General features: G+C 45.6%; 1 protein-coding gene across 2 annotated transcripts in view; it reads left to right on the top strand.

The window, feature by feature from the left end:
• Positions 1–23,141, top strand: part of Sh3gl3 (SH3 domain containing GRB2 like 3, endophilin A3) — a 100,496-nt gene that overhangs the window by 50,143 nt on the left and 27,212 nt on the right. Inside the window, exons 2-4 of one of the 2 annotated variants that reach the window (XM_041657196.1) lie at positions 13,338–13,406; positions 18,176–18,248; positions 20,794–20,937. In XM_041657196.1, coding sequence (XP_041513130.1) covers positions 13,338–13,406; positions 18,176–18,248; positions 20,794–20,937 — 286 coding nt within the window. Of the gene's footprint in view, positions 1–13,337; positions 13,407–18,175; positions 18,249–20,793; positions 20,938–23,141 lie in introns of those variants that run through there. The other variant, XM_041657204.1, reaches the window with a different exon arrangement.

Genomic DNA, 23,141 nt, shown 5'->3' with positions numbered 1-23,141 from the left:
CAGGCCCGGTCCTGTAGAGGCATTCTCTTGCTTGAGATCCCTTCTTCCCACACAGCCCATTCTTATGTCCAGTTGACATAAAAACGATCTAGCAAAACTGACCCCTTATCCACTCAGCACTCAAGCCTATCGTTTGTTTAGACACATCTCCCTTTTCTTGCTTATCCCCTCAATCTTTTATTAATATCAGTATCACAGCATAAACAGTCCAAGTTTTAAAATCACTGTCATCTTTAAAAATCCAAATGAAAATCCATCAGCGTAATGCGCCGTGCAAACAGACTGAAAGAGAAACCACGTGATTGTCTCATGAGATGCCAAAAAATCCTTCGACAAACTCCAACACCCCTTCATGATAAAGGTCTTGGAGAGAGTAGGGATACAAAGAACATACCTAAACATAATAAAGGCAACATACAGCAAGCCAACAGCCAACATAAAACTAAATGGAGAGAAACTCAAAGTGATCCCACTGAAATCAGGAACAAGACAAGGTTGTCCACTCTCTCCATGTCTGTTCAATATAGTTCTTGAGGTCCTAGCTAGGGCAATAAGACAAAAAAAAAATAAAAAAATAAAAAGGAGATCAAAGGGATACAAATCAGAAAAGAAGTCAAACTGTCACTATTTGCTGATGATATGAAAGAAATTGAAGAAGACACCAGAAAGTGGAAAGATCTCCCAGGCTCTTGGGTAGACAGAATTAACATAGTAAAAATGGCAATTTTGCCAAAAGTAATCTATAGATTCAATGTAATGTACATTAAAATTTCAGCAAAATTCTTCACAGACCTCGAAAGAACAATACTCAGCTTCATATGGAAAAATAAAAAAAATCAGGATAGCCAAAGCAATCCTGTACAATAAAGGAACTTCTGGAGACATCACCATCCCTGACTTCAAATTCTACTATAGAGTTACAGTAATGAAAACAGCCTTGTATTGGCGTAAGAACAGACAGGAGGACCAAGGGAACTGAATAGAAGACTCAGATATCATTCCACACACCTATGAACACCTGATTTTTGACAAAGAAGCAAAAAATATAAAATGGTAAAAAGGAAATATATTCAACAAATGGTGCTGGCATAACTGGATATCAACATGTAGAAGAATGCAAATAGATCATGTACAAAACTCAAGTCCAAATGGATCAAAGACCTCAGCGTAAAACCAATACACTGAACCTCATGGAAGAGAAAGTGGGAGGTACACTTGAATGCATTGGCACAGGAGACCACTTCCTAAATATAAACCCAGTAGCACAGACACTGAGAAAAACAATTGATAAATGGAACCTCCTGAAACCGAGAAGCTTCTGTAAATCAAAGGATATGGTCAACAAGACAAAACGACAGCCTACAGAATAGGAAAAGATTTTCATCAACCCCACATCAGATCCATGTGGTCAGAGGTCTGATCTCCAAAATATACAAAGAACTCAAGAAACTTGATATTAAAAGAACAAGTAATCCAATTAAAGTGGGGGTACAGACCTAAACAGAGAACTCTCAACAGAGGAATCTCAAATGTCTGAAAGAACTTAAGGAAATGTTCAACATCCTTAGCTGTCAGAGAAATGCAACTCAAAACAACTCAGATTCCATCTTAGACCTATCAAAATGGCCAAGATAAAAAACACTGATGACAACTTAGGCTGGAGAGGATGTGGGGTGAAGGGAACACTTCTGCATTGCTGGTGGGAGTGCAAGCTGGTACAGCCACTTTGGAAATTAGTATGGTGATTTCTCAGGAAATTAGGAACAATCTACCTCAAGACCCAGTAATACCACTTTTGGGTATATACCCAAAAGATGCTCAGTCATGCCACAAGGACATGTGAACAAATATATTCATAGCAAAATTATTCATAATAACCAGAACCTGGAAACATCCTAGATTTCCCTCAATCAAAGAATGATAAGGAAAATGTGGTACATTTACACATTGGAGTATTACACAGTGGTAAAAAAAAATAATGACATCTTGAAATTTGCAGGCAAGTGAATGAATCTAGAAAAAAAACCATAATGAGTGAAGTAACCCAGGCCCAGAAAGACAAATATAATATATACTCACTCATAAGTAGCTTTTAGACATAAAGCAAAGAAAAACCAGCCTGCAGTCCACAGCCCCAGAGAACCTAGACAACAACGAGGACCTTAGAGAGACATACATGGATCTAATCTACATGGGAAGTAGAAAAAGACAAGATCTCCTGAGTAAATTGGGAGCGTGGGAGTCACGGTAGAGGGGAGAAGGGAGGAAGGGATGTGAGCAGAGAAAAATGCATAGCACAGTAAAAACAATGAAATAATTGATAAAAAAGATGAATGTGGCACTTCAGTGTCAGAAAGTTAAATATTGGTCAAATATTAATGGAGGAGTATCTAAATCATAAAAACCAATTTAAGGGGGCTGCTACAGGCTAGATTATTAATATCTTCAACACTGGAGTAATGACAAAAACAGATTATAGCTGGTGAATAAAATATGAAAAAATACATCCACATCAATAAAAATAAACATTCCAAAGTCTTTAAAGTTTCTTTGAAACACCCAAAGTGTTTTTCATTTCTCTAATAAATATCCAAAATCTCTGTAAAATTCTGAAGTCTCTTAACTGTGAGCTCCTGTAAAATAAATAAACGTAACACATTATCTTGCTCCAAAGGGGAAGAACGAGGTCATGGTCACATCAAATCAAATGAGAACCAAAACTCAAGTGTTAGAAGCCTGTGCTTGATGCCTGGGACCCACTCGTTGCCCTTGCCAGGCCTACATCTCAGAGAATTTTGACTCATTGACGCTGGCTGTCTCTTAATCAAAACTGAGTCTTCCGTCCCAGCTGACGGTATCAGGTGTCTCAGAAAAACAAGTTTTATTTTAGTGGTTCTGGGCTCTAGTTAATCACAGCTGACTTTTCACCTCCAGGTGATCAACCAGACACCACGGATTTCTAATTCAAAATATTAAATGGCCCTGATAAAGTATTTAAGGGACTTTCAAACTTCTTATTTTTTATGTGTTTTGTTTTATTTTTCAAGACAAGGTTTCTCTGTCTAGTCCTGGCTGTCCTGGAACTTGCTCTGTAGACCAGGCTGGCCTCGAACTCACAGAGATACACCTGCCTCTGCCTCCTGAGTACTGGGATTAAAGGCATGCGCCACCACCACCTGGCTCAAACTTGTATCTGAAACGTCACAATCCAGGCCGCCACCATCTGCTTTTCTCTCAGCTTTTTTCCTCTTCCCACCTGCCACATAGAACAGTACACTGGGCTCTAAGCTCCCAACAGCCTTCTAGCCCAAAGCTAAAAGGCTACCACAGTCCTTCCAATAACACACAATTGTATCTGTTAAAGTGACGCCTCATGACTCAGCTCACATTTCTGTCTTAGTTAGGGCTTCTGTTGCTGTGAGAAAACACTACAGCCAAAAACAATTTGGAAGGAAAGGGTTTTTAGCTTCAATTCCACATATCACAGTCCGACCGCCAGAGAAGTCAGGACAGGGCCTCGAACAAGGGAGGAACCTGGAGGCAGGAGCTGGTGCAGAGGCCATGGAGGGATGCTGCTTACTGTCTTGCTCCTCATGGCTTGCTCAGCCTCTATTCTTACAGAACCCAGCAGTCCAGAGGTGGCTCCACCACAGTGAGCTGGTCCTTCTGACATCCAGTCAGCTAAGAAAAGGAACTGCATGCAGTCTTGCCTACAGGTCAATGGAGGCATTTTCTCTATTAAGATTCCTTCTTCCCACATGACCCTAGCTTGTGTCAAGTCCCCATGAAAGCTAGACAACACAGTGCACACCCTTGAGCAGACATTTGCTTGCAGTTGACTCGTGGCCTGAGATCTTGTGTCCACAAACACGTGTGTTGTGTCGTATTGCAGACACAGCAACTGTCCTTTCACGTGTCCACATTGGCCTTGTTTCTGAGCTAAGTATTTTAAACACTGCTGATTGTATGGGAGTTTCTGTTGTGAGTTCCTAAGTGGGGAGCTGCTGAGTCACAGGGTGTAGCGATCTGTGGATTTATATACACATCTCCGGTAGATGCTTCCAAACTGTTTCCAAAGCTGTTCAGGTAATGTGTAATCCTGCTGGTGATGCGTGAGCGTTCTAGTTGCTCCGTTAATCGCAGGAAACACTTGTACTGATATTCATGTCTTAAAGGGATTTTAGCCATCCTGATAGCGATTTAGCGGCATCTCATCACAGTGTGATTTGCATTGCCACCATAATGGCAAAGGTGGAATATTGTCATATGCCTTTTTACCCGTTTAGATATGGTCTTAGTGTACCTGGGCTGCCGCAGCTAGATTAGCACACAGTGGGGTTGAGTTTTGTGGCCTGTGGAGTCCTAGCAAAGGCAGGTGAAGTGTTTGGCTGGGGGCTGCCTCATGGCTCACAAGAGCCAGCTCTCTGTGTGCGCCTGTGGTTGGAGAGGAGAGGGTTTTTGGGGTTTCCTAACGGAGATACAGATCCCAGCCCGAGAGGTTTTACACAATTAGCACCTCATCCTGACCCACTCACCCCCATGACCCCATCTTCTAATATGACCACACTGGACATTAGTGATTTGGTATATACATTTTGAGGAGACACCTCTTTTCCCATCCCCTTTACCATCCTGTCTCATTGGGCAATGCTCAGCTCCGGTTTTTGTCGCCCCATGGCTGTGGTAGCGAAATCTCTGCCTAGATGGTTAGCCTTTAGCCCTGTCCTTGTACTGTTTGCTTTAAGCCTCGCCTCGGCGCCAGGGAGGACACACTCCAAGCTCCGAGACAAAAGGGAACAGCCTGTCAGGGTCGCTTCTTTACGCGTTTCCTCTTTTCCCGGAATTTTGGCCTCTTAGATCCTGGTTTCCTTGGTTACGGTGTGCTCTCTAACCTCACGGGGAGAGAGATGGCTGCTTATTCCAGGCTGGAGCTTTCTGCTCCCACTTTCTAGCCTGTGGGACTAGACAGGAACCCTCCCCCCAAACTAAGAAGCACCAACAGGCCACCCCTTGAACACCCCCTACCCTCTCCCCTGTGCTGTTTCTTACCTTCCATTCCTGGCCCCTCAGCCTCCGCTGCCCCAGTGCCTCCACAGATAGCTTTAAGTTCACAGTTAGAAGCTCATACACCCCTCTTGTTCATCGTCCCTGCTAGTGATGCGTCCAATCTTGCCATGTTTTCTGAGCCGATGGAAGCAGCACATGGCAGCTAAATGGCACAAAGTAAAGACAGGGAGGCAGTAGGGAGGGTGTGCACCCGGGGGAGGCCAGGGTGTCTCCAGAGCACCGAGGAGGAGGCTTAACCTTTGCATTAGATGACAAACACTGTCTGTCCCACATGTCCCTTGCACGTCTGGAAGTGCCTGTTTAAAAGCCCCTGAATGTGTTTTTGTAAGAAATCTTTTTAATTTGTGTTTTTCCTGTCTGAGGTTATGTAGCCTAGAGCTTTTCTCCTGCCCTCCTCTCCACAGAGCTCTGGCTTCAGACACACACTGGGAAAATGATGCAGGAGCAATTTCAAAAGTATCTACATAGAAGTTTGGCTGATATTATATATATGTATGTATATTCCTGAGATTTTGGTTTTATTGCTATTTAGTCTTATAGAAAATGAAGAAGCAGAGCCTGGAGAGATGGTTCACTTCTGTGAGCAGTGCCCTTGCAGAGGACCTGAGTTCGGTTCTCAGCTCCCACGCCAGCTCTCCAGCTCCAGGGGACCCAATGCTCTTTTCTGGACTCAGAACCTGCCCCCCCCCAATTCAAAATAAAAATAAATCATTTTTTTTTTAAAAAATGGAAGGAATGGAGAAGTCAGATTTCTCTGAAAACGTATTATGCACAGAGGGCGCCGAGGCTGTGGTGATATTGACCGTTAGCCCCTCATGCATGCGGATAGAAGGAACCCCGGAGCCCCCACCCCCAGCTTTGGTGTCCCAGGTCCATCCCTTCCCCAGTGCCACTGCTCTGTTCTGGTCCTGGAAAGCAGCTTTCGTTTTCCTATTTCTGATATGACTGGCGCTGCCAAGTTGGAGCTGGGCACGGTTCCATCTGGTGATGGCCCCGGGCCTCCTGAGGCAGGTCTGGTTGGCAGGGTTACAGTGTTCGATAGTGAGCCCGGTGAGATATGTGATTTGTGGTGGGGACACATGAGACTGGAATTCCAGAACTGTCCCTTCAACAGATCTACATCGGTATCTGTCGGCTCTTGGATTGCCCTGCCGTCAGATTCTTCCTCAGGGGCCTTCCCTATGATCCACTCGACTGTAATTCTGAAATTCAGATCTGTTCCTGTACTTAACCTGCTTAAACTCTGCACTGCCCATGGTTAGGAGTGGCACATGACCCGCCTGTGTGACCCGCCTCTGTGACCTGCCTGCCACTGTGACCTGCCTGTGTGACTTGCGTGTGTGACTTGTCTGCCTGTGTGACCCGCCTGCCTGTGTGACCCGCCTGCCTGTGTGACCCGCCTCTGTGACCCGCCTCTGTGACCTGCCTGCCTCTGTGACCTGCCTGCCTCTGTGACCTGCCTGTATGACCTGCGTGTGTGACTTGTCTGCCTGTGTGACCCGCCTGCCTGTGTGACCTGCCCACCTGTGTAACCTACCTACCTGTGTGACCTGTCTGCCAATGTGACCCGCCCACCTGTGTGACCTGCCTGTGTAACCTACCTGTGTGACCTGCCCACCTATGTGACCCGCCTGCCTGTGTGACCTGCCCACCTGTGTGACCTACCTACCTGTGTGACCTGTCTGCCAATGTGACCCACCCACCTGTGTGACCTGCCTGTGTAACCTACCTGTGTGACCTGCCCACCTATGTGACCTGCCTACCTGTGTGACCTGCCCACCTGTGTGACCAGCCCATCTGTGTGACCTGCCCGTGTGACCCATCTCTGTGACCCACCTGTGTGACCTGCCCACCTGGTCATCTGGCCCTTCTTCTTTGGGGTTAGTCTTTAGTATAGTCACGTTAATAGTTCTTCCTTCGTACTAGATAAATTAATGTCATGGCTTTGTCTATTCTTCCCTCCTCCAGAAATACCACATCCTTCCTGGTGCAGGACATCCAGCCTGGGATCCTCCTTCTATCCTTTGCTTCATTCGATCTGGCTCCTAGTGACAAGTTCTACATCTGTCTGCCATGGACGTGTGCTGTCTCAGTGTGTTATGTGTCTGTCTATGCCTTGACCATGGTGTTTCTAACGTACTATATCTACATCTGTCTGTCATGGACATGTGCTGTTTCAGTGTGTCTTGGTGTGTTATGTGGCTATCTATGCCTTGATCATGGTGTTTCTAACATACTATATCTACATCTGTCTGTCATGGATGTCTACTGTCTTGGTGTGTTATGTGGCTATCTATGCCTTGATCACAGTGTTTCTAACAAACTACATTGGTACCTTTTGGCAGACTACCTAGCTTGGGCCATTAGATAAAGTTTGAAACATTAGGTTGCAGTACTGTAGTTTTGTTGACTTACATTGATTTAAAGTGTAGTAAAAGCCGGGCGGTGGTGGCGCACGCCTTTAATCCCAGCACTCGGGAGGCAGAGGCAGGTGGATCTCTGTGAGTTCGAGGCCAGCCTGGTCTACAAGAGCTAGTTCCAGGAAAGGAACCAAAAGCTACGGAGAAACCCTGTCTCGAAAAATCCAAAAAAAAAAAAAAAAAAATAAAGTGTAGTAAATAGGGGCAGCGGGGCTGCATCCCCAGCACCCCGGCTGCCTGGCTAGCTTATGCCCGAAATAACAACACAAAAACTGTATTCATTTAATCACTGCTTGGCCCATTTCTATCTAGCCTCTTCTAGGCTAATTCTCACATATTAATTTAGCCCATTTCTAATCATCTGTGTTGCACCCCTAGGTGCGCTTACCGGGAAGATTCTAGCCTATGTCCATCCTGGGTCGGAGCTTCATCACGTGCGTCTGCCTGGGAGCTGGGAGCAGGGCGTCTCTCTGAGGCGTCTGCTCCCGAGAGGAGAGCTGTGGAATCTGAGCTCACTTCCTCTTCCTCCCAGCGTTCTGTTCTGTTTACTCCTCCCACCTATCTTCTAACCAATGAGGGCCAAGCAGTTTCTTTTTATTTAACCAATGACCTTCCTCCATCATTTCCCCTTTTTCGGTTTAAACAACAACAAAAAAAACGCTTTAACTTTAACATTGCAAAATTACATATAACGAAACAGTTATCAAGTAAAAGTTACAATAATCTTTATCATAACTAAGGAAAACTATAACTATAACTAACTATTCTTAACTCCATCAGACTCCAGAAAGATACAATATTACCTAAGCAAACAAGAAAAAAGCAACTTTTAAAACTCTAGAAATGACAGAGACATCTCGCTGCCTGTACAGTCACCCAAAGTTCCTCTGTACCGTTGGGGCATCCATCTTCGGCCTACAGGCCCATAGTTTCCAGCAGACATTTCCACAAAGCAGGAAATTTCAAAGGCAGTCACTATCTGCTTGTCCTGAAGAATGTCTCGCAGACTCTTTCATGAATCAGGAACCCCGAAAGATCATCTCACCTTTAGGCAAGTTCAGTAGTCCTCTCTCTGTGGCTTCTCTGTGTCCAGTTTATGCAATAGTCCAGGCAAGAGCAGTTTCTTGCCCAAATGGCTATCAAACTCCATAACGATCCTCTTCGATGCCCATCTTCCTCTCGAAGTAGATTGGTGCCGCCAGGCGCAGACATGTCTCATTGTCATGAAAAGTCCTAAGTTATTAAAATATTTTAAATGCCATATTCTGTAGCCTTTGAGAGATATGAAGAATGCCTATCTGAAATATATCTCTATATAACTAGAAAATCTAAGTAACATGACTACAAACTTGACTATTATTTATTATCCATCAACAACCTATATTTCCTAATTATGCATTACATTTTAAAAATGAACTACACAATCACACCTTATTCAAGATCAAAAATACATATACATATAACAAAATTGACCTTAAAATCCATACCAATGCAAATTATTCATACCTATATCATATTCCCCTTTAAATGTAAAAGAACATTTATAAACAATATTTTGGGAACATGGGTGCAGTTTTTTCTCTCCAAACTGCTTCCTGCTGAATGGGGGCATCGTTAATTAGGTCTTTCATGGTATAACCTGTGTGCTAGTTTCATCTCAGTTGGCAGTTGAGCAAAGCAATTTTCTGAAGGTGTTCACACCAACCCTTCAGGAGGGTGTGGTCCTTCATACCAAATCGGAATAGAAGAAATGAACAGGGTCTCATCCTCTGTGAAAACAAAATAAGAAACTCCTTTCCAAAGCATCATGTCCTTAGATCCAAATTTCAAAGTCAAGGCATCAAAATATCTATGTTGGATTAGTTCAGCAGCATTTATAAATAAATATCTTTTAGCATCTGTTGCTCCTTCCTCAGCATTCAAACAATTCAAAGAGAGCATAATAGCATACAGTATCAAAATTCTCTATTTTCCATCTTTGTGCGCTTTATTTTAACCTCTATTTTGTTTATTTTTACTTTTAACTTTTTGCTTTTTGAGACAGGTTCTCTGTATCTTTGACCTAGAATAACTCTGTAGATCAGGCTGTCTTTGAACTCTCAGAGATCCGCCTGTCTCTGCCTCCCAGGCATTCGGGATTAAAGGTGTACACTACTACACCTTGAACTCACAGAGATCTGTTTGTCTCTGCCTTCTAGACACTGGGATTAAAGGCGTGTGCTACCACACCTTGAAGTCACAGAGGTCAATCTCCCTCTGCCTTCCAAGTGTTGGGATTAAAGGTGTGTACTACCACACACAACAACTCTCTTCCTTTTTTTGTTTTTTACTTTAAGAATTTTAACGTTTAGTCTGCATATATTTTTTAGCACACTTTAAACCATTCAGAAATTTTCTCTGTCTTTGAATCTCTCTTTACTGTATATCTCTCTTTTTCTGACCACATGAGTCTTTAATTTACCAAGCAATCTCAGTAGGACTAAAGGCATGACTTTGCCGGCTGGATCCAGCCCATTCCTTAGCTTTCCAGCCTCACGGCTGATGTACTGGCTGTAGCCATGTTTACTGCCACAACTCTATGGCATTTCAAGGTCCCTGCCAGCAAGCGAGCTTCAGCAGCCTGTGCTTGCAAACCGCCTGCGTAAAAGAGTCAGAGTTTGCCCTGGCAGGACAGCCCAGAAAGCCGGCATTTTTAAATGGTGCAGCTTTTTTCCTGCTACGGCTGAAAACCGAAAAGCATGCGTTCAGCTTTTCGTCAACACCTTTTAAGTGTTTCGTGGCAGGACCTCTTAATGAGCTGCAGGGTTTTGCAGCTAAAGCTGAGTCAGGAAGCTTCTCTTAGATGAGAGCGCTTGCTTGCCTCTAGCAAGCAGAGTGCCACAAATGCTTTAAAGCCAGAGTTCACGCTGGCAGCACAGCCCCAAGAAGCTGCGCTTTAAAATGACACAGCATTTTTTCTGCTGCTGTTGCCAAATCAGGAAATCTCTCTACAGCATGCCACCAACAAACAGCAAAAATCTGTGTTAAACTCTCTCTCCCTTATTTTTAAGCCTTCTCAGGTTTTTTAAGTGGGTTTAGTCCATCACGTTGGGCGCCATTTGTAGTAAATAGGGGCGGCGGGGCTGCGTCCCCAGCACCCCAGCTGCCTGGCTAGCTTATGCCCGAAATAACAACACAAAAACTGTATTCATTTCATCACTGCTTGGCTCATTTCTATCTAGCCTCTTCTAGGCTAATTCTCACATATTAATTTAGCCCATTTCTAATCATCTGTGTTGCACCCCTAGGTGCGCTTACCGGGAAGATTCTAGCCTATGTCCATCCTGGGTCGGAGCTTCATCACGTGCGTCTGCCTGGGAGCTGGGAGCAGGGCGTCTCTCTGAGGCATCTGCTCCCGAGAGGAGAGCTGTGGAATCTGAGCTCACTTCCTCTTCCTCCCAGCGTTCTGTTCTGTTTACTCCTCCCACCTATCTTCTAACCAATGAGGGCCAAGCAGTTTCTTTTTATTTAACCAATGACCTTCCTCCATCATTAAAGTACTTTTTTTTGTGTTTAATCTTTAAATGACTTTTGCTGCATTCCACAGGTAGTATATGTATGTATGCATCTGTCTGTCTGTCTGTCTATCTATCTATCTATCTATCTATCTATCTAATCTATCATCTACCTATGGCTCACTATGTAGTCTTGGCTGGCCTGGAATTCACAGAAAATACCCTGCTTCTTAAATGCTGGAATTAAAGACCTTCCCAACTTAGGTTTGCTTGAATATCAATATTTAGAGTCTGGCAGGGTTTCCCTACAGTGAGGCTAGGTGAGCTGTAGGATGTTTATGTGGCGGGTGGGGTGTATTTGCCGGGGTGCTAAGCACACAGCAGGTGCTGACTGCTCAAGGCTGTTCAGTGATGAAGTGACTGTAGTTGTCACTGTTCTGTTCCCGGGATAGAGCACCCCGGGACTCAGGTAACTTATAGAAGGAAGGGTTTGGCTTGGCTTATGGTTCTGGCAAGTTCCTAGCAGCAGGGGAGGAATGGCTGCAGTGGCTGGAGCAAGAGAGATCACAAATGTGGAGCAGAGAGAGCAATCTGGAGGTGGTTTGAGGCTATGAACTCTCAAAGCCCACCCCAGTGATATACTTCCTCCAGCAAGGCATTGCCCAAACAGCATTGCCAACCAGGACCCTACATGTTCACATACCCAAGTCTGTGGGAGAAGTTCTCATTCAGTGGTCAAGTGTCTTAAATATCTAAGGTCATGTGTGCATTCCTATTTAATGTCTCAGAATAGCTAAGTGTCCTGGGAGGAGTCAGGTAAAGCAAGCGAATTGTTACAGCTCTAACCTGCGACTGAAAACAAAACCAGGCACTATCTATTTCCAGATGAGAAAGGAATGGGAATCACATTCATTTCTGGTCTCAAAAGTAGAAATACGCTGTGCGGTGGTGACGCACGCCTTTAATCCCAGCACTCGGGAAGCAGAGGCAGGCGGATCTCTGTGAGTTCGAGGCCAGCCTGGTCTACAAGAGCTAGTTCCAGGACAGGTTCCTCGAAAGCTACAGAGAAACCCTGTCTCGAAAAACAAAACAAAACAAAAAAAGCAGAAATACTCCCTTTCTCCCTTTCTGTATGTCCCGCCATGCTTTCTGACAGAGCCAGTGTACTGGTAACAGCCAAGGAGAACTGACTACTGACTGAGGAGGGGTCAGGACTAATTCTCAGTGCTAATAAAAGTGATACGATCAGAAGCGGTGTGTGGGATTCTCTAGTTGCATGCCAGTCACCTATTACTGCATACGAGGCTCACCCCAAACAAGGGGTGATGTCTGTGATGGCTCTGCTCCCCCATGTGGTCATTCTCCTACAGGCTGGCCCGGGCCTTGATCACTGTGGATCTCAGAGAATGCCTGGAAGTGTCTGCTTTAAGAGGTTCTCGATCTTCCTAACACTGGGACCCTTTAATACAGCTCCTCATGATGCAGTGACCCCAACCATAAAATCATTTTCATTGCTGGTTCATAACTAATTTTGCTAGTTATGAATTGTAATGTAGATATCTGATATGCCGGGTAGATTTGTAATATTAGAGGGTCATGACCCACAGGCTGAGAACCGCTGCTGGAGTATCTGAAGCCCACAGCACAGCTCAGACTCCATCTTTTGACCAAAGGAAACAGAGGCAGAATGGGAGAACTACAAAGCCGGGCGGCCACTTTTTGCAGTCTCCCATGGCAACAAGCTCAAAGGCCAGAGATTGTATAACTTCCATTAGAGACTCAGATGTTACCTCCAGGGTTAGGAACCAGTACTCGAGGTGATTTTGTTTCCCGCTGTTGCTGTAGAGCATAGTCTCGTGTAGTCTTCTGAGGGTCATGTCTCATATTAAGGGTTGGGATGAGGCTGTCTGACCTCTGTCCTCAGTCTGAAAAGAGAACCCCTGGCAAGTGGATTCTCCTGTGAAACACCCCAGACTTAGTGGTTTAAAACAGCACTGTTTTGGGGCTTAGGTTCTCGGGATTGGGGGCATGGTCAGCTGATGGGACTCTCCTGTGTGTTGTGTCAGCTGGGTGGCTCTGGTTCTGTGTGCGTGTGTGCGTGCACACCACAGTGCACACGGAGAAGTCTGGAAACAACTTAGTGGGGTTGCTTCCCCCCTTCCCTCTTTACATAGGCTCTGGGGCTAGAGCGCATGCCACCCGGTCTGCCCGGCAAGACCCTTTACTGTCTTGTCGGCCCCTAATGGTTTCCAGAAAGGACCTAGTTTAAAATTGAAACAACAGAGCCAAGATACTTCCACGGTGTTGTGTTTTACTCCCTTCAGTGAGAGAAAGCACTTGTGTTTGTTTTTTGCAGCTGTTTAGTGAAAAAATTAGCGGTGCCGAAGGAACGAAGCTGGATGAGGAGTTTCTGGACATGGAAAAGGTAAGGCTGTTTGAGCCTTTGACTGGTGCGAAGTGAGCTGTCCTGCCACGTGAGAAAACCTCCTACCGTAAGGGTTGCTACCTGGAGTGGAAATACAGAATGTTCAAAGATGAGTGTGGGGTGCCCAGTCTGGAAGGCGGGACCTTCGTGCTTCTCAGCCCTGGCTTGACTCACATCAGTCTGGGCCTGGCGAGGAAGGAAATGCGATGTGATTAACAGGCTCCCTCTAGGGGCCAGAAGTCAAAATGCACCGAAGGTGGGCCTTGGTCGCTACTTCAGGGCCAAAGTAACTGTGCTCGTGTGTCTTGGAGAGAAGGATTTCTGGGGCACGGCTTTTCCGATAGATAGCAGCTGATTAATCGCTCGGGAATCTAGGATGCTGTGCCCATCTGTTTCAGCAGCTGCACAGCAAATGCTTTTCTGCCAGGGTGAACTCAGATGAGCTGTTTTATCTGTGCGCAACTGTGAGGCTTTCAGAATCATATATGCAGATGAAATAATTTAGAAGAGCATTACTGGTTTGGCATGATGGACTGTAACATGCCAACAGAGGGTGGCAGAATCCGTCCCTTGCCATGTCCCCCGGTCACCTACCTGCAGAGTAGATTCACTGTTGGCAGAGCTGGGTCCACTCCTCAGCTTCCTCCCCTTTGACTTGGGCCTTTGAGCAGAGCCTTGTTCTAATCATTAGCCTACCCAGACCAGAGAGAGAGGCCTGGGTGTGGTCGGCAGGGCAGGTGCAGGAAGCCCAGCTCCAGGCAGTGGCCTGGGATAGTAGCCTCTTTAATGTGTGTTGGACCAGGCCAGCCTTCCTCCAGGATGGCCCTATTTTCTACTCAAGAGATAATTTCTTGAAATGTTAAGACCCTAAGAAGAAAAGCTTCTTTTGTGTTTAATTTTTGAAAACAAGAATTAATCTCTGCAAATTGAAAATCATACCAACATTTTAACTTCGTTGATACATCTGACATTGATTTTTCAAAATATCTCAATATGTAAGGATAGCTTTACTATCAAGATTATTAAATCCAGATGTTCAATTAAAAACAAATAACAGTAGTTTTGTTATCAGGGCTTTTAGAGTCCTGACAAGCTGGGCTCAGACACCTGTCCTCAACAAGCCAGTTGGGGGGGCGGGTGCAGGGAAAGCGGTTTCTTTGTATTAGCTCCATCTTCACGGGGAAGAGAAGCACACCAGGAGCTCTGTGTGAAATGTGGTTTTGATTTCAGTGGTGCCACTAGGCAGTGCTGCTCTGGGTGTGGCCCCACCTTTGACCTCTCTGCTTCAGTCTCTTCTGCAAAGTGGGTCCTAAGCTGTCAGGGCAGCATGAAACCTCCGCCTAGAGACGGGGTGGGGGTGGGGGGTCCTCCTTGACCCTTCCTCCATAGCACAGCATCCTGGGAAATGCCAGGACTCTGATAACCAGTGGGGGAGGGACTAGGCAGTTTTACAGCTGATGGACTGAGATCCCTTGTGTTTACTCCTGTGGTTTTCCTTTTTTCCTCCAAAAATCACAGACAGTGACAAGTATAAAAATAATATCTATGCTTTAGATATTATTATAATAATAGAGCATATTGTATTAATATATAATTATAGCAAAATATATATTATTACGATATATATAATATGTAATAGAGAAGTGGGCTGTTATGTGACTTTACTATACACTGTGAGACTAAGGACTGTAAGGACTTTATGGAGGAAGATTAAACTCACCTAAAACATGATACAAAGTATCAGGAAAAATAACCCACGACAAATGCCAACTATGCAGAAATAAAGGAGTACAGCGTGATATTAAATGGAAAACTTTTTTTTAAAAAAAATTAAGTCATTATAATGCATTCTTTGAAAAATTCATACTTATGTCTTAATTATAGCCATTTCCTTTCTCCACCTTCTCCCAGTCCCCCGAAAGAACTTAAGAAATTATAAAAAATGAAGCCAGTGTGACTTAGCATCAGTATGGGAATTATAAATTAGTTTGTAGCACGTGACACCTTCTAAATATGTAAGGTCCAAGCTGTCAGGAATACATGGAGAACGATTCAAGTCAGAGAAGACCCTGCCCGCCTCTGTTGCAAGTAACAGATGGGCCAAAGGTTCTCATAGGCTCAGGGAAGATCTGAGCAAAATGTTAATGACTTTGGCTGTAAGTTAGTGAGAATTCGGAGCTTGATAGATGCTGATGCCTTGTAGTCCCATCCCCCCAGTTTGCCACTTTTTGTAAACTTCATTCCTGTGTCTGTCACTGTTTAGTCTGGGATAGTTGGGTGTCACAGATTACTCGCTTCTTTCGACCGTGGGATCTCAGGGCAAGCTTAGAGCCTTCTTCCCAAGTCAGCATCTTGAGACATTCTTCTCTCGGTTATTACATTTACAGTGTTTGCTCCATATTTCAATCCTACATATACTGTGAATTATGAATCTCACTTTATTGTCAGCTGTCTTGGTTAAGGTTACTATTACTGCAAGTAAACACCATGACCAGAAAGCGAGTTGGGAAAGAATGGGTTTGTTTGGTCCCCCCCCCCCCCATGTTCCTGTTTATCACTCACACAGGGCAGGACCTGGAGACAGGAGCCCATGCAGAGACCACAGAGGAGTGCTGCTTACTAACTTGCTCTTTTTCGTCATAGATCTGCAGTAAACCGCCCACTGGTAGCCACACAGCACAGTCAATACCAGGCTGTTTTGAAATCTCCACTGCCAGTGCCATTAATCCAGAACTCTCCAAGTCTCCAGCTTAGCCTCAGGCAGACTCTTCAGACAAGGGCAAAAGCAGCCGCATTCTTTGCCACTCTGCCCCAAGAATGCTCCCGAGGCCACTTTCTAAAAGTCTTCCCTCTGAAAGCTGTTGAGCCAGGCCCCCACGGTTCAATCACCCTCAGCACCACAGTCTTCCATGCTCCTACTGAAGCCCTGCTTACAATATCTAATAGCACTGGGTGATGGTGGTGCACACCTTAAATTCCAGCACTTGGGAAGCAGAGGCAGGCGGATCTCTGTGAATTTCAGGCCAACCTGGTTTACAAAGTGAGTTCCAGGACAACCAGGGCTATTACACAGAGAAAACCTATCTCCAAAAACAATCAATCGAAACAAAAATGTTCAATCACCTTTTAATCCAAATCCCAGAAGTATTCCATATTCCTACAAACAAAAGCATGGTCAGGCCTATCACAGCAATAGCCTGGTGCCTGGTCCTAGCTTCTGTCTTAGATGGTGTTTTAATGCTGTGAAGAGACACCATGACCATAGCAACTCTTGTAAAAGAAACATTTAGTCGGGGTTAGCATACAGTTTCAGAGGTTTAGTCCAATATTGTCTTGGTGGGAAGCATGGTGGCACCCAGGCAGACATGCATGGTGCTGGAGAGGTAGCTGAGAATTCTGCATCCAGATCTGCAGGCAGCAGGAAGAGAGACAGACAGTAGGCTTGACTTGAGAATTTGAAACCCTAAAGTCCATCCTCGGTGCCGGCCACACCTCCTCCAACAAGGCCACACCTACTCCAAAAGGCCACACCCACTCCAACAAGGCCACACCTCCTAGTCCCTATCAAGTAACACCACTTCCTAATGACCAAGCATTTAATCTCTGAGCCTATGGGGGCCATTCCAATTCAAGCCCACCACATCAACTTACCATGTTTTAACCAAAAGTTGATAATCACGATGAGATTTGGTGTGCTAACTTGTGGGAAGGTTTATGTCATTCTAAAACTATATTTTTCTATTGTAGTAATGTGGAGTTTTAAATACTCTGTGTTCTCATGAGGTTTATCCCTTTTTAGGACACAGTTTTTTGTACTGATCTTGTGAATGGCGTCTCCTTTTCCTTTTTTTTGTGGGTTATTGATGGTTTATAAAAAATGGATGAACTCTGTATCATGGTTTTCCTGGATATTCTATTAATTTTATGATAACAACCAGCAATGCAGGAATGGCAGAAGGACAGGGTCAGTCTTAATGTGTGACAGGGCATGGTGGTTGTGTTAAGTTATGATGGTGGTGGTTGTCTCACTATTGCCAGGGTAGCTTTTAGCATATTAGATTATAGTATTATCAATACATATCATTATATTATGATACATTAAGCATGGTTATTCAAGTTCACTCTGTAGGCTCATGCGAGTCTTAGTATCAAGTTCTCTATTTCTGTCCGTCAAATAGAGTCAATGTGTTGAATATCTGTAACTGTTATGTGCTCTCCAGTGTCTCCAAGAAGACATGACTTCTCAGAGTCACAACGGAGAAAAGATCACCTCTCCCCAAGATGTTGAGAACTTCTGTGTTAAAATCATCAGAGTAGGGCTGGAGAGATGTCTCAGCGGCTAAGAGCACTGGCTACTCTTCAGAGGTCCCAGGTTCAATTCCCAGCACCCACATGGCAGCTCACAACTGTCTGTAACTCCAATTCCAGTGGATCTGACACCCTCACACAGACATACATGCATACAAAACACCAATTCACAAAAATAAAAATAAAAATAATCACAGTAGCCTCAGAAGGTAAATGGGTGGTAAATGTTTTTTTGTTGGTTCTGTTAAAACTCACTAGCAAGCCGGGCGGTGGTGGCGCACGCCTTTAATCCCAGCACTTGGGAGGCAGAGGCAGGTGGATCTCTGTGAGTTCAAGACCAGCCTGGTCTACAAGAGCTAGTTCCAGGACAGGCTCCAAAACCACAGAGAAACCCTGTCTCGAAAAACCAAAAAAAAAAAAAAAAAAACTCACTAGCCTTTCTGTTTTGTCTTTCTCTAAAGAAAGTAGATATTACGAGTAAGGCTGTTGCAGAAATCTTGTCAAAAGCCACCGAGTATCTGCAGCCCAACCCAGGTAATGTCACAGCACGTCTTGAAACATCTCCTTGCACGTCTGTGTTCATGGACTCTCTTGACCCCGACTCCTTTGCGTGAGGCTGACACATTTGGAAGCGACGCCTGTGTTCAAATAATGAAATTGAGTTGGGGAACCTCCAAGGACACAATGTGGCTGTCGTGAGTCCTGGTTGATGGGATCACAGCTGCTTGGATGTGCTTTGGTGCATGGTTAGCATGGAGTGTTGGTCTAGGCATAGGCATCCCTCAGGGGACATCTCTGGACATCTGTATCCCTCAGAAACCCACTGCGCATTGGAAAAAATGTTTTCTTAGTTATCTTTTCTTAATTAACAAGAAAGTCCTCTATCTTGTCCTAATGGATCTGTGTATTAATCTCAAAGGGTCTCACTGTGAGCCCCATGCTGAAGTTCAGGCAGGCTTACATGACCAGCGGTAGGCGTGGAAAATGCGAGCGTCAGCTTCTACACAGGCCTTCATCCCTGGGTCCTAGACAGTGGTTTCCACAGGCTGATGAGAACCAGCAGAGGACACCTGAGCCTTGAGGTTTTCCTCTTAGGATTTGCTGTGGGAGTCATCGTGAGTCCTTTACCCGTAGGAATCAAAAGAGACACACCCACACTCTGAACATCTAAGAGCATGCATTCAATCAGATCATCCCGGGGCTTTAAAGTCTCAAGATGGTAATAGCCTTAAAATTCCCAGTGACCAGTGCTTTCTCTAGCCTCATCAGTGACTAGAGTGATGAGTTCCTTTCCTGATGTATTAGCCTATAAAATTTGATAAGCATTGTCGCTATGTGAGAGGCTTTCTGGATTCTAGAATGCACAGTCAGACTCCACCCTCTAACAACTGATGTTGGAATGGAAGAGGGAGCAGCTGGCTACCAGGGAAAGCATACCCTGGGCAGAACCTACTGGTTGTCATGAAGATAAAGACTGATGTACCAGAAGCCTCTAATCCCATCTAATGGTCCTTACCCCCCACATACAGGATACTCACTCTGACAGTGGGGAAAGGGAAACCAGGGTGTGTGTGTGTGTGTGTGTGTGTGTGTGTGTGTGTGATTGAATTTGTATAGCTGGGTGATGCTTTAGGGTTTGGAGACCTGGAGGATAAGGACTTTAAGGCTGAGCTTGGCGAGGCTTGAAAGGCAGACACCATGATTGCCTGCTCAGTGGTCAAGCTTGAGAAATACTTGCCTGGATTACATTAAATATAAATGGCCTAGATACCACACCTGGTGCCTTGGATCCTTAGCTTGGTATTCAGTTTGTAGTCTCCATTTCCCAGAGATGTTTGCCATTTTGTCAGCCGGATGACCACAGTCCATTGATTGCACAGTAGGAATTCCTGCTGTAGTTTACTTGATAGACACTTTTTGGCTTTTTAGGGGTACCCTGAGGTTTCCTACAGCATTTTTCTTTTCTGGCATCACCCTGGAGTTGATCAGAGTCACGCTGTATTCTGCCACTCAATAGCTGCACAGTGAGGTGCAGGAAGGGCAGATGTTTTCTGGGGGGTCTCTTACGTGCCCACGCCAACACAGCATGTGGCCCAGATGCATTAATTACTTTCCTATTGCTGTGGCAACCACCATGAGAAAGGCACCTGAGAAAAGAAAGTCTTCAATTGGGCTTCCAGTTTCAGAGGGTTCCAGTTTGAGGTGGTGGAGCAAGGTCCTGGTGGCAGGAACAGATGAGAGCTCAAATCTCCACAACTGCAAGCAGCCAGCAGAGCCCACACTGGAAATGGCTTTGGAAACCTCCAAGCCCAACCCAGTGATGTACTTCTTCCACCAGGGCCACACCTCCTAATCCTCACCAACTAGTTCCACCAACTGGGGAAATGGCCAACCATCTGAGCCCATGGGGGCTGTTCTTGTTCAAAACATCATGCGAAAAATAAGAAATATTCAGTGCCCTAAGTTAGAGAAGAAAAGAAGGCGAGAAGCCACAACTGCCCATTGCCTCCCCGGGAAAAGTTGCCGAGTTGCACCTGGGAGAGGGGGAAGCAGTGCAGGTGACTTCTCTGTGGTGTCATCTGCCACCTACCTCCATGCCCCAGCCTTCTTTTCTGACCTTACGAACCCTCCCTGTGAGTCATTTCTTAGGAGCAGAATGAGGATTTGATGACCAACTGGCAGCTTGACAGCTGCCACCACAGCCCTTCCAGTCTTCACTGACATTGTCCCCAGCATTAGTGGGGACAGTGGCTACACAGGTGTCAGTGTTGTCACGCATTGGAGGCTACCTTACCTTACGGCGGGTGCTTGTTAAACACAGCCTCCTGTGGTTCGGAGACAGCAGGGTCTGTAATGTCCATGGCTGCTGTGGCTGTGCAGTGTGCCCCGCACCCCGTCCCCAACCCCTGCAAAGGCTTTGGAAAACAATGTCAGAGAATGAAAGTGGATTGGCGTGTGCCTGGGGTCGCTGGTGTGTTGTCTGTGGGGACCTCGGTTCGGGTAGCTGTGTTTGTGGAAGGCAGTGTGACAGTCCTGTACCTTGTGACTTTAAGGCGTGACAAATGACAATGTTTTTAAGCATACAGAGCTAAGCTGGGGATGCTGAATACCGTGTCGAAGCTCCGAGGGCAGGTGAAGGCCACCGGCTACCCACAGACGGAAGGCTTGCTGGGGGATTGCATGCTCAAGTATGGCAAGGAGCTTGGAGAAGAATCTGCTTTCGGTGGGTACCCCAGCTCGGCTGGTGCAGTGGAAACACCTGGTGGGCTTTGGGTTTTCCACAAAATCTGTATCCTTGCATTGTAATAGTTTTTAGATACTACTAGAATAGTGTATTCATTATGGGGTGTGTGTGTGTGGAGGGGGGTGTTGAGAAAGCATAGGTAAGGAAAATGCTAGTATCTGTAATCCCATCTCCATGTGTAGGTTAAGGTAAACTGTTAGATAGCCTTTGCATCTCTTGTTCATCCTCATGTATTTTAAAGATTAAAACACAGTATTATATGCACACGCACACACACACATATATATGCATACATATCTCCTAGATCTCCTCTCTCTTTTTACTTTAATGGCCCTCCTCCGCCAGTGTGATATGGATAAGTCTTTTTGATCCCCCCTCTCCTCTGGTCCTTCTCCATCCTTCCCTGGAATGTGCTTTCCAGCATGCATTTTGTTACTGTCTTTACCCTTCTCACTCGAGATCTCTTTGTCCCCTTTATGGTTCCTTTTTTTTGACCACCAACCCATCCCCTTCTTTCTTTCTACATACACACAACACACACATCTATAATAAAACAAATAAAAACCTAGGATCTGCATATTTGTCTTTTTGAATCTAATTTCCATGGATATATTTTCCAGCACCACCATTTTCCCCCACAAATTTAATCATTTTATTTTCCCTTCCAGCTTGATAGAATTCCATTGTGTGTGCACACCACATTTTCTCCGTCCATCCATCTGGAGAGACTGCTTTTGTTTTGTTTTGCTCGGGGACAAGATCTCATCTTGCATCCCTGGCTGGCCTGCAACCCCCACCAGGGTGACCTCAAACTCTGCACTTTCTTTTGATGCACACTTCTTTGCTTGCGTTCTCATTCCCAAGCTCTGAAAATCCTGCATATAGGGGAGAATCTGTGTGTGTGTGTGCGCGCGCGTGTGCGTGTGCGCAGACACGAGTGTGTACTGTAGAGCAGAGATAAACTTCTGGCATCATTTCTCAGGAGCTGCCACTGTGTTTTGAGATAAGATCTCACTGGAAGTGGACTTGCCAACTGTTAGCCTAGGTTGACGGGCCAGGAGTCCCGGGGACCCTTTTATCTCCACCTCCCTAGTGCTGGGGTCACAAGCATACACAGTCACCCCTGGCATGGTGATAAATACCTAGAATCCCAGAACTTGTGAGAAAGAGGCAGGCGGATTGTTAGTTCGAGGCCAGCCTGAAGTACCTGGGAGGCCTTGTCTCAGCACCAAAGGCAGTTAGTTACTGAATTCCTAACAGAGGGTCGTAGTGTCCTTAGAGAGCTGTGTAAATGTGGCTTTTGTTTTATTTCAAGGTTCTTTGGAAATAAGGTGCCTTATTTTTCTCACCGTGAAGGTGAGACCCTAGGCTAGAAGGATACTGTCGTTGTGCCTCTGGTCACGATGACAGGCCCTGTGACAACTCAATGAGCTAACCATTGGGACTTCCGTGAAGGGAGAGGGCTGATTTCATCAGGGCTCTGGGACAGGTGGACGGTTGCTGTCCCCAGGGAGAGGCTGGTCTGCGGAGGCTCTTTCCTTTGGGCCTTTTGCTTGGGGCCCCACGCCAGACCCTTCTAAAGTGCAGGAACGAGGGCGTGCTGTGCTAGTGAACAGCGCTGCTCTTGGTGTGGAGGGGGAGGAAGATTGTGAACCCAGGACGGCCAATGCGCAGGACCCCGAGCATGTGCGCATGCACGCCCGTTCGCATATGGAGGCTGGAGGTCTTCATCAGTATCTTTACACTCTATATTTTGGGGCATGGTCTCTCACTGAACTTGGAGCTTGTTGATTGCTATGGTGGCCAGTCAGCCAGCACTAGGGGTCCTGCTGTTTCCACCTCCCCAGCACTGGATTGCAAGTGCCCCTTGCCGGCCTGGCTCTTTGTATTATTACATGGGGTCTGGGGATCAAACCTGAGTCCTCAAGAGTGCGCGGCAAGTACTTTACCGAGGGACATCTCCACAGTCCCCCAAAGAGGCATATTTCAAATGCTTCTGTCATAGTCAATTCCTGGGCTCTGGTGACAATGAATGTCAGGGTCACACAGCTGGACAGGAAGGAGAGTATCCAAGTGAGGAAGAGACTTCCTTCCTCCGTGGAGGAATGACCCGGAATCAAATTCTAGACAGCTCAGTTCAGAACACCCGCCCCCTCCTAGCTGCAATGGCGCTCATTGGGTTG

This window comes from Microtus oregoni, unplaced genomic scaffold (genome assembly GCF_018167655.1).
Source record: "Microtus oregoni isolate MIOR12 unplaced genomic scaffold, Mior012 000000F_ref0000247, whole genome shotgun sequence".
In the NCBI taxonomy this organism is placed as follows: Eukaryota; Metazoa; Chordata; class Mammalia; order Rodentia; family Cricetidae; genus Microtus; species Microtus oregoni.
This window is presented reverse-complemented; position numbering and strand designations above follow the sequence as displayed.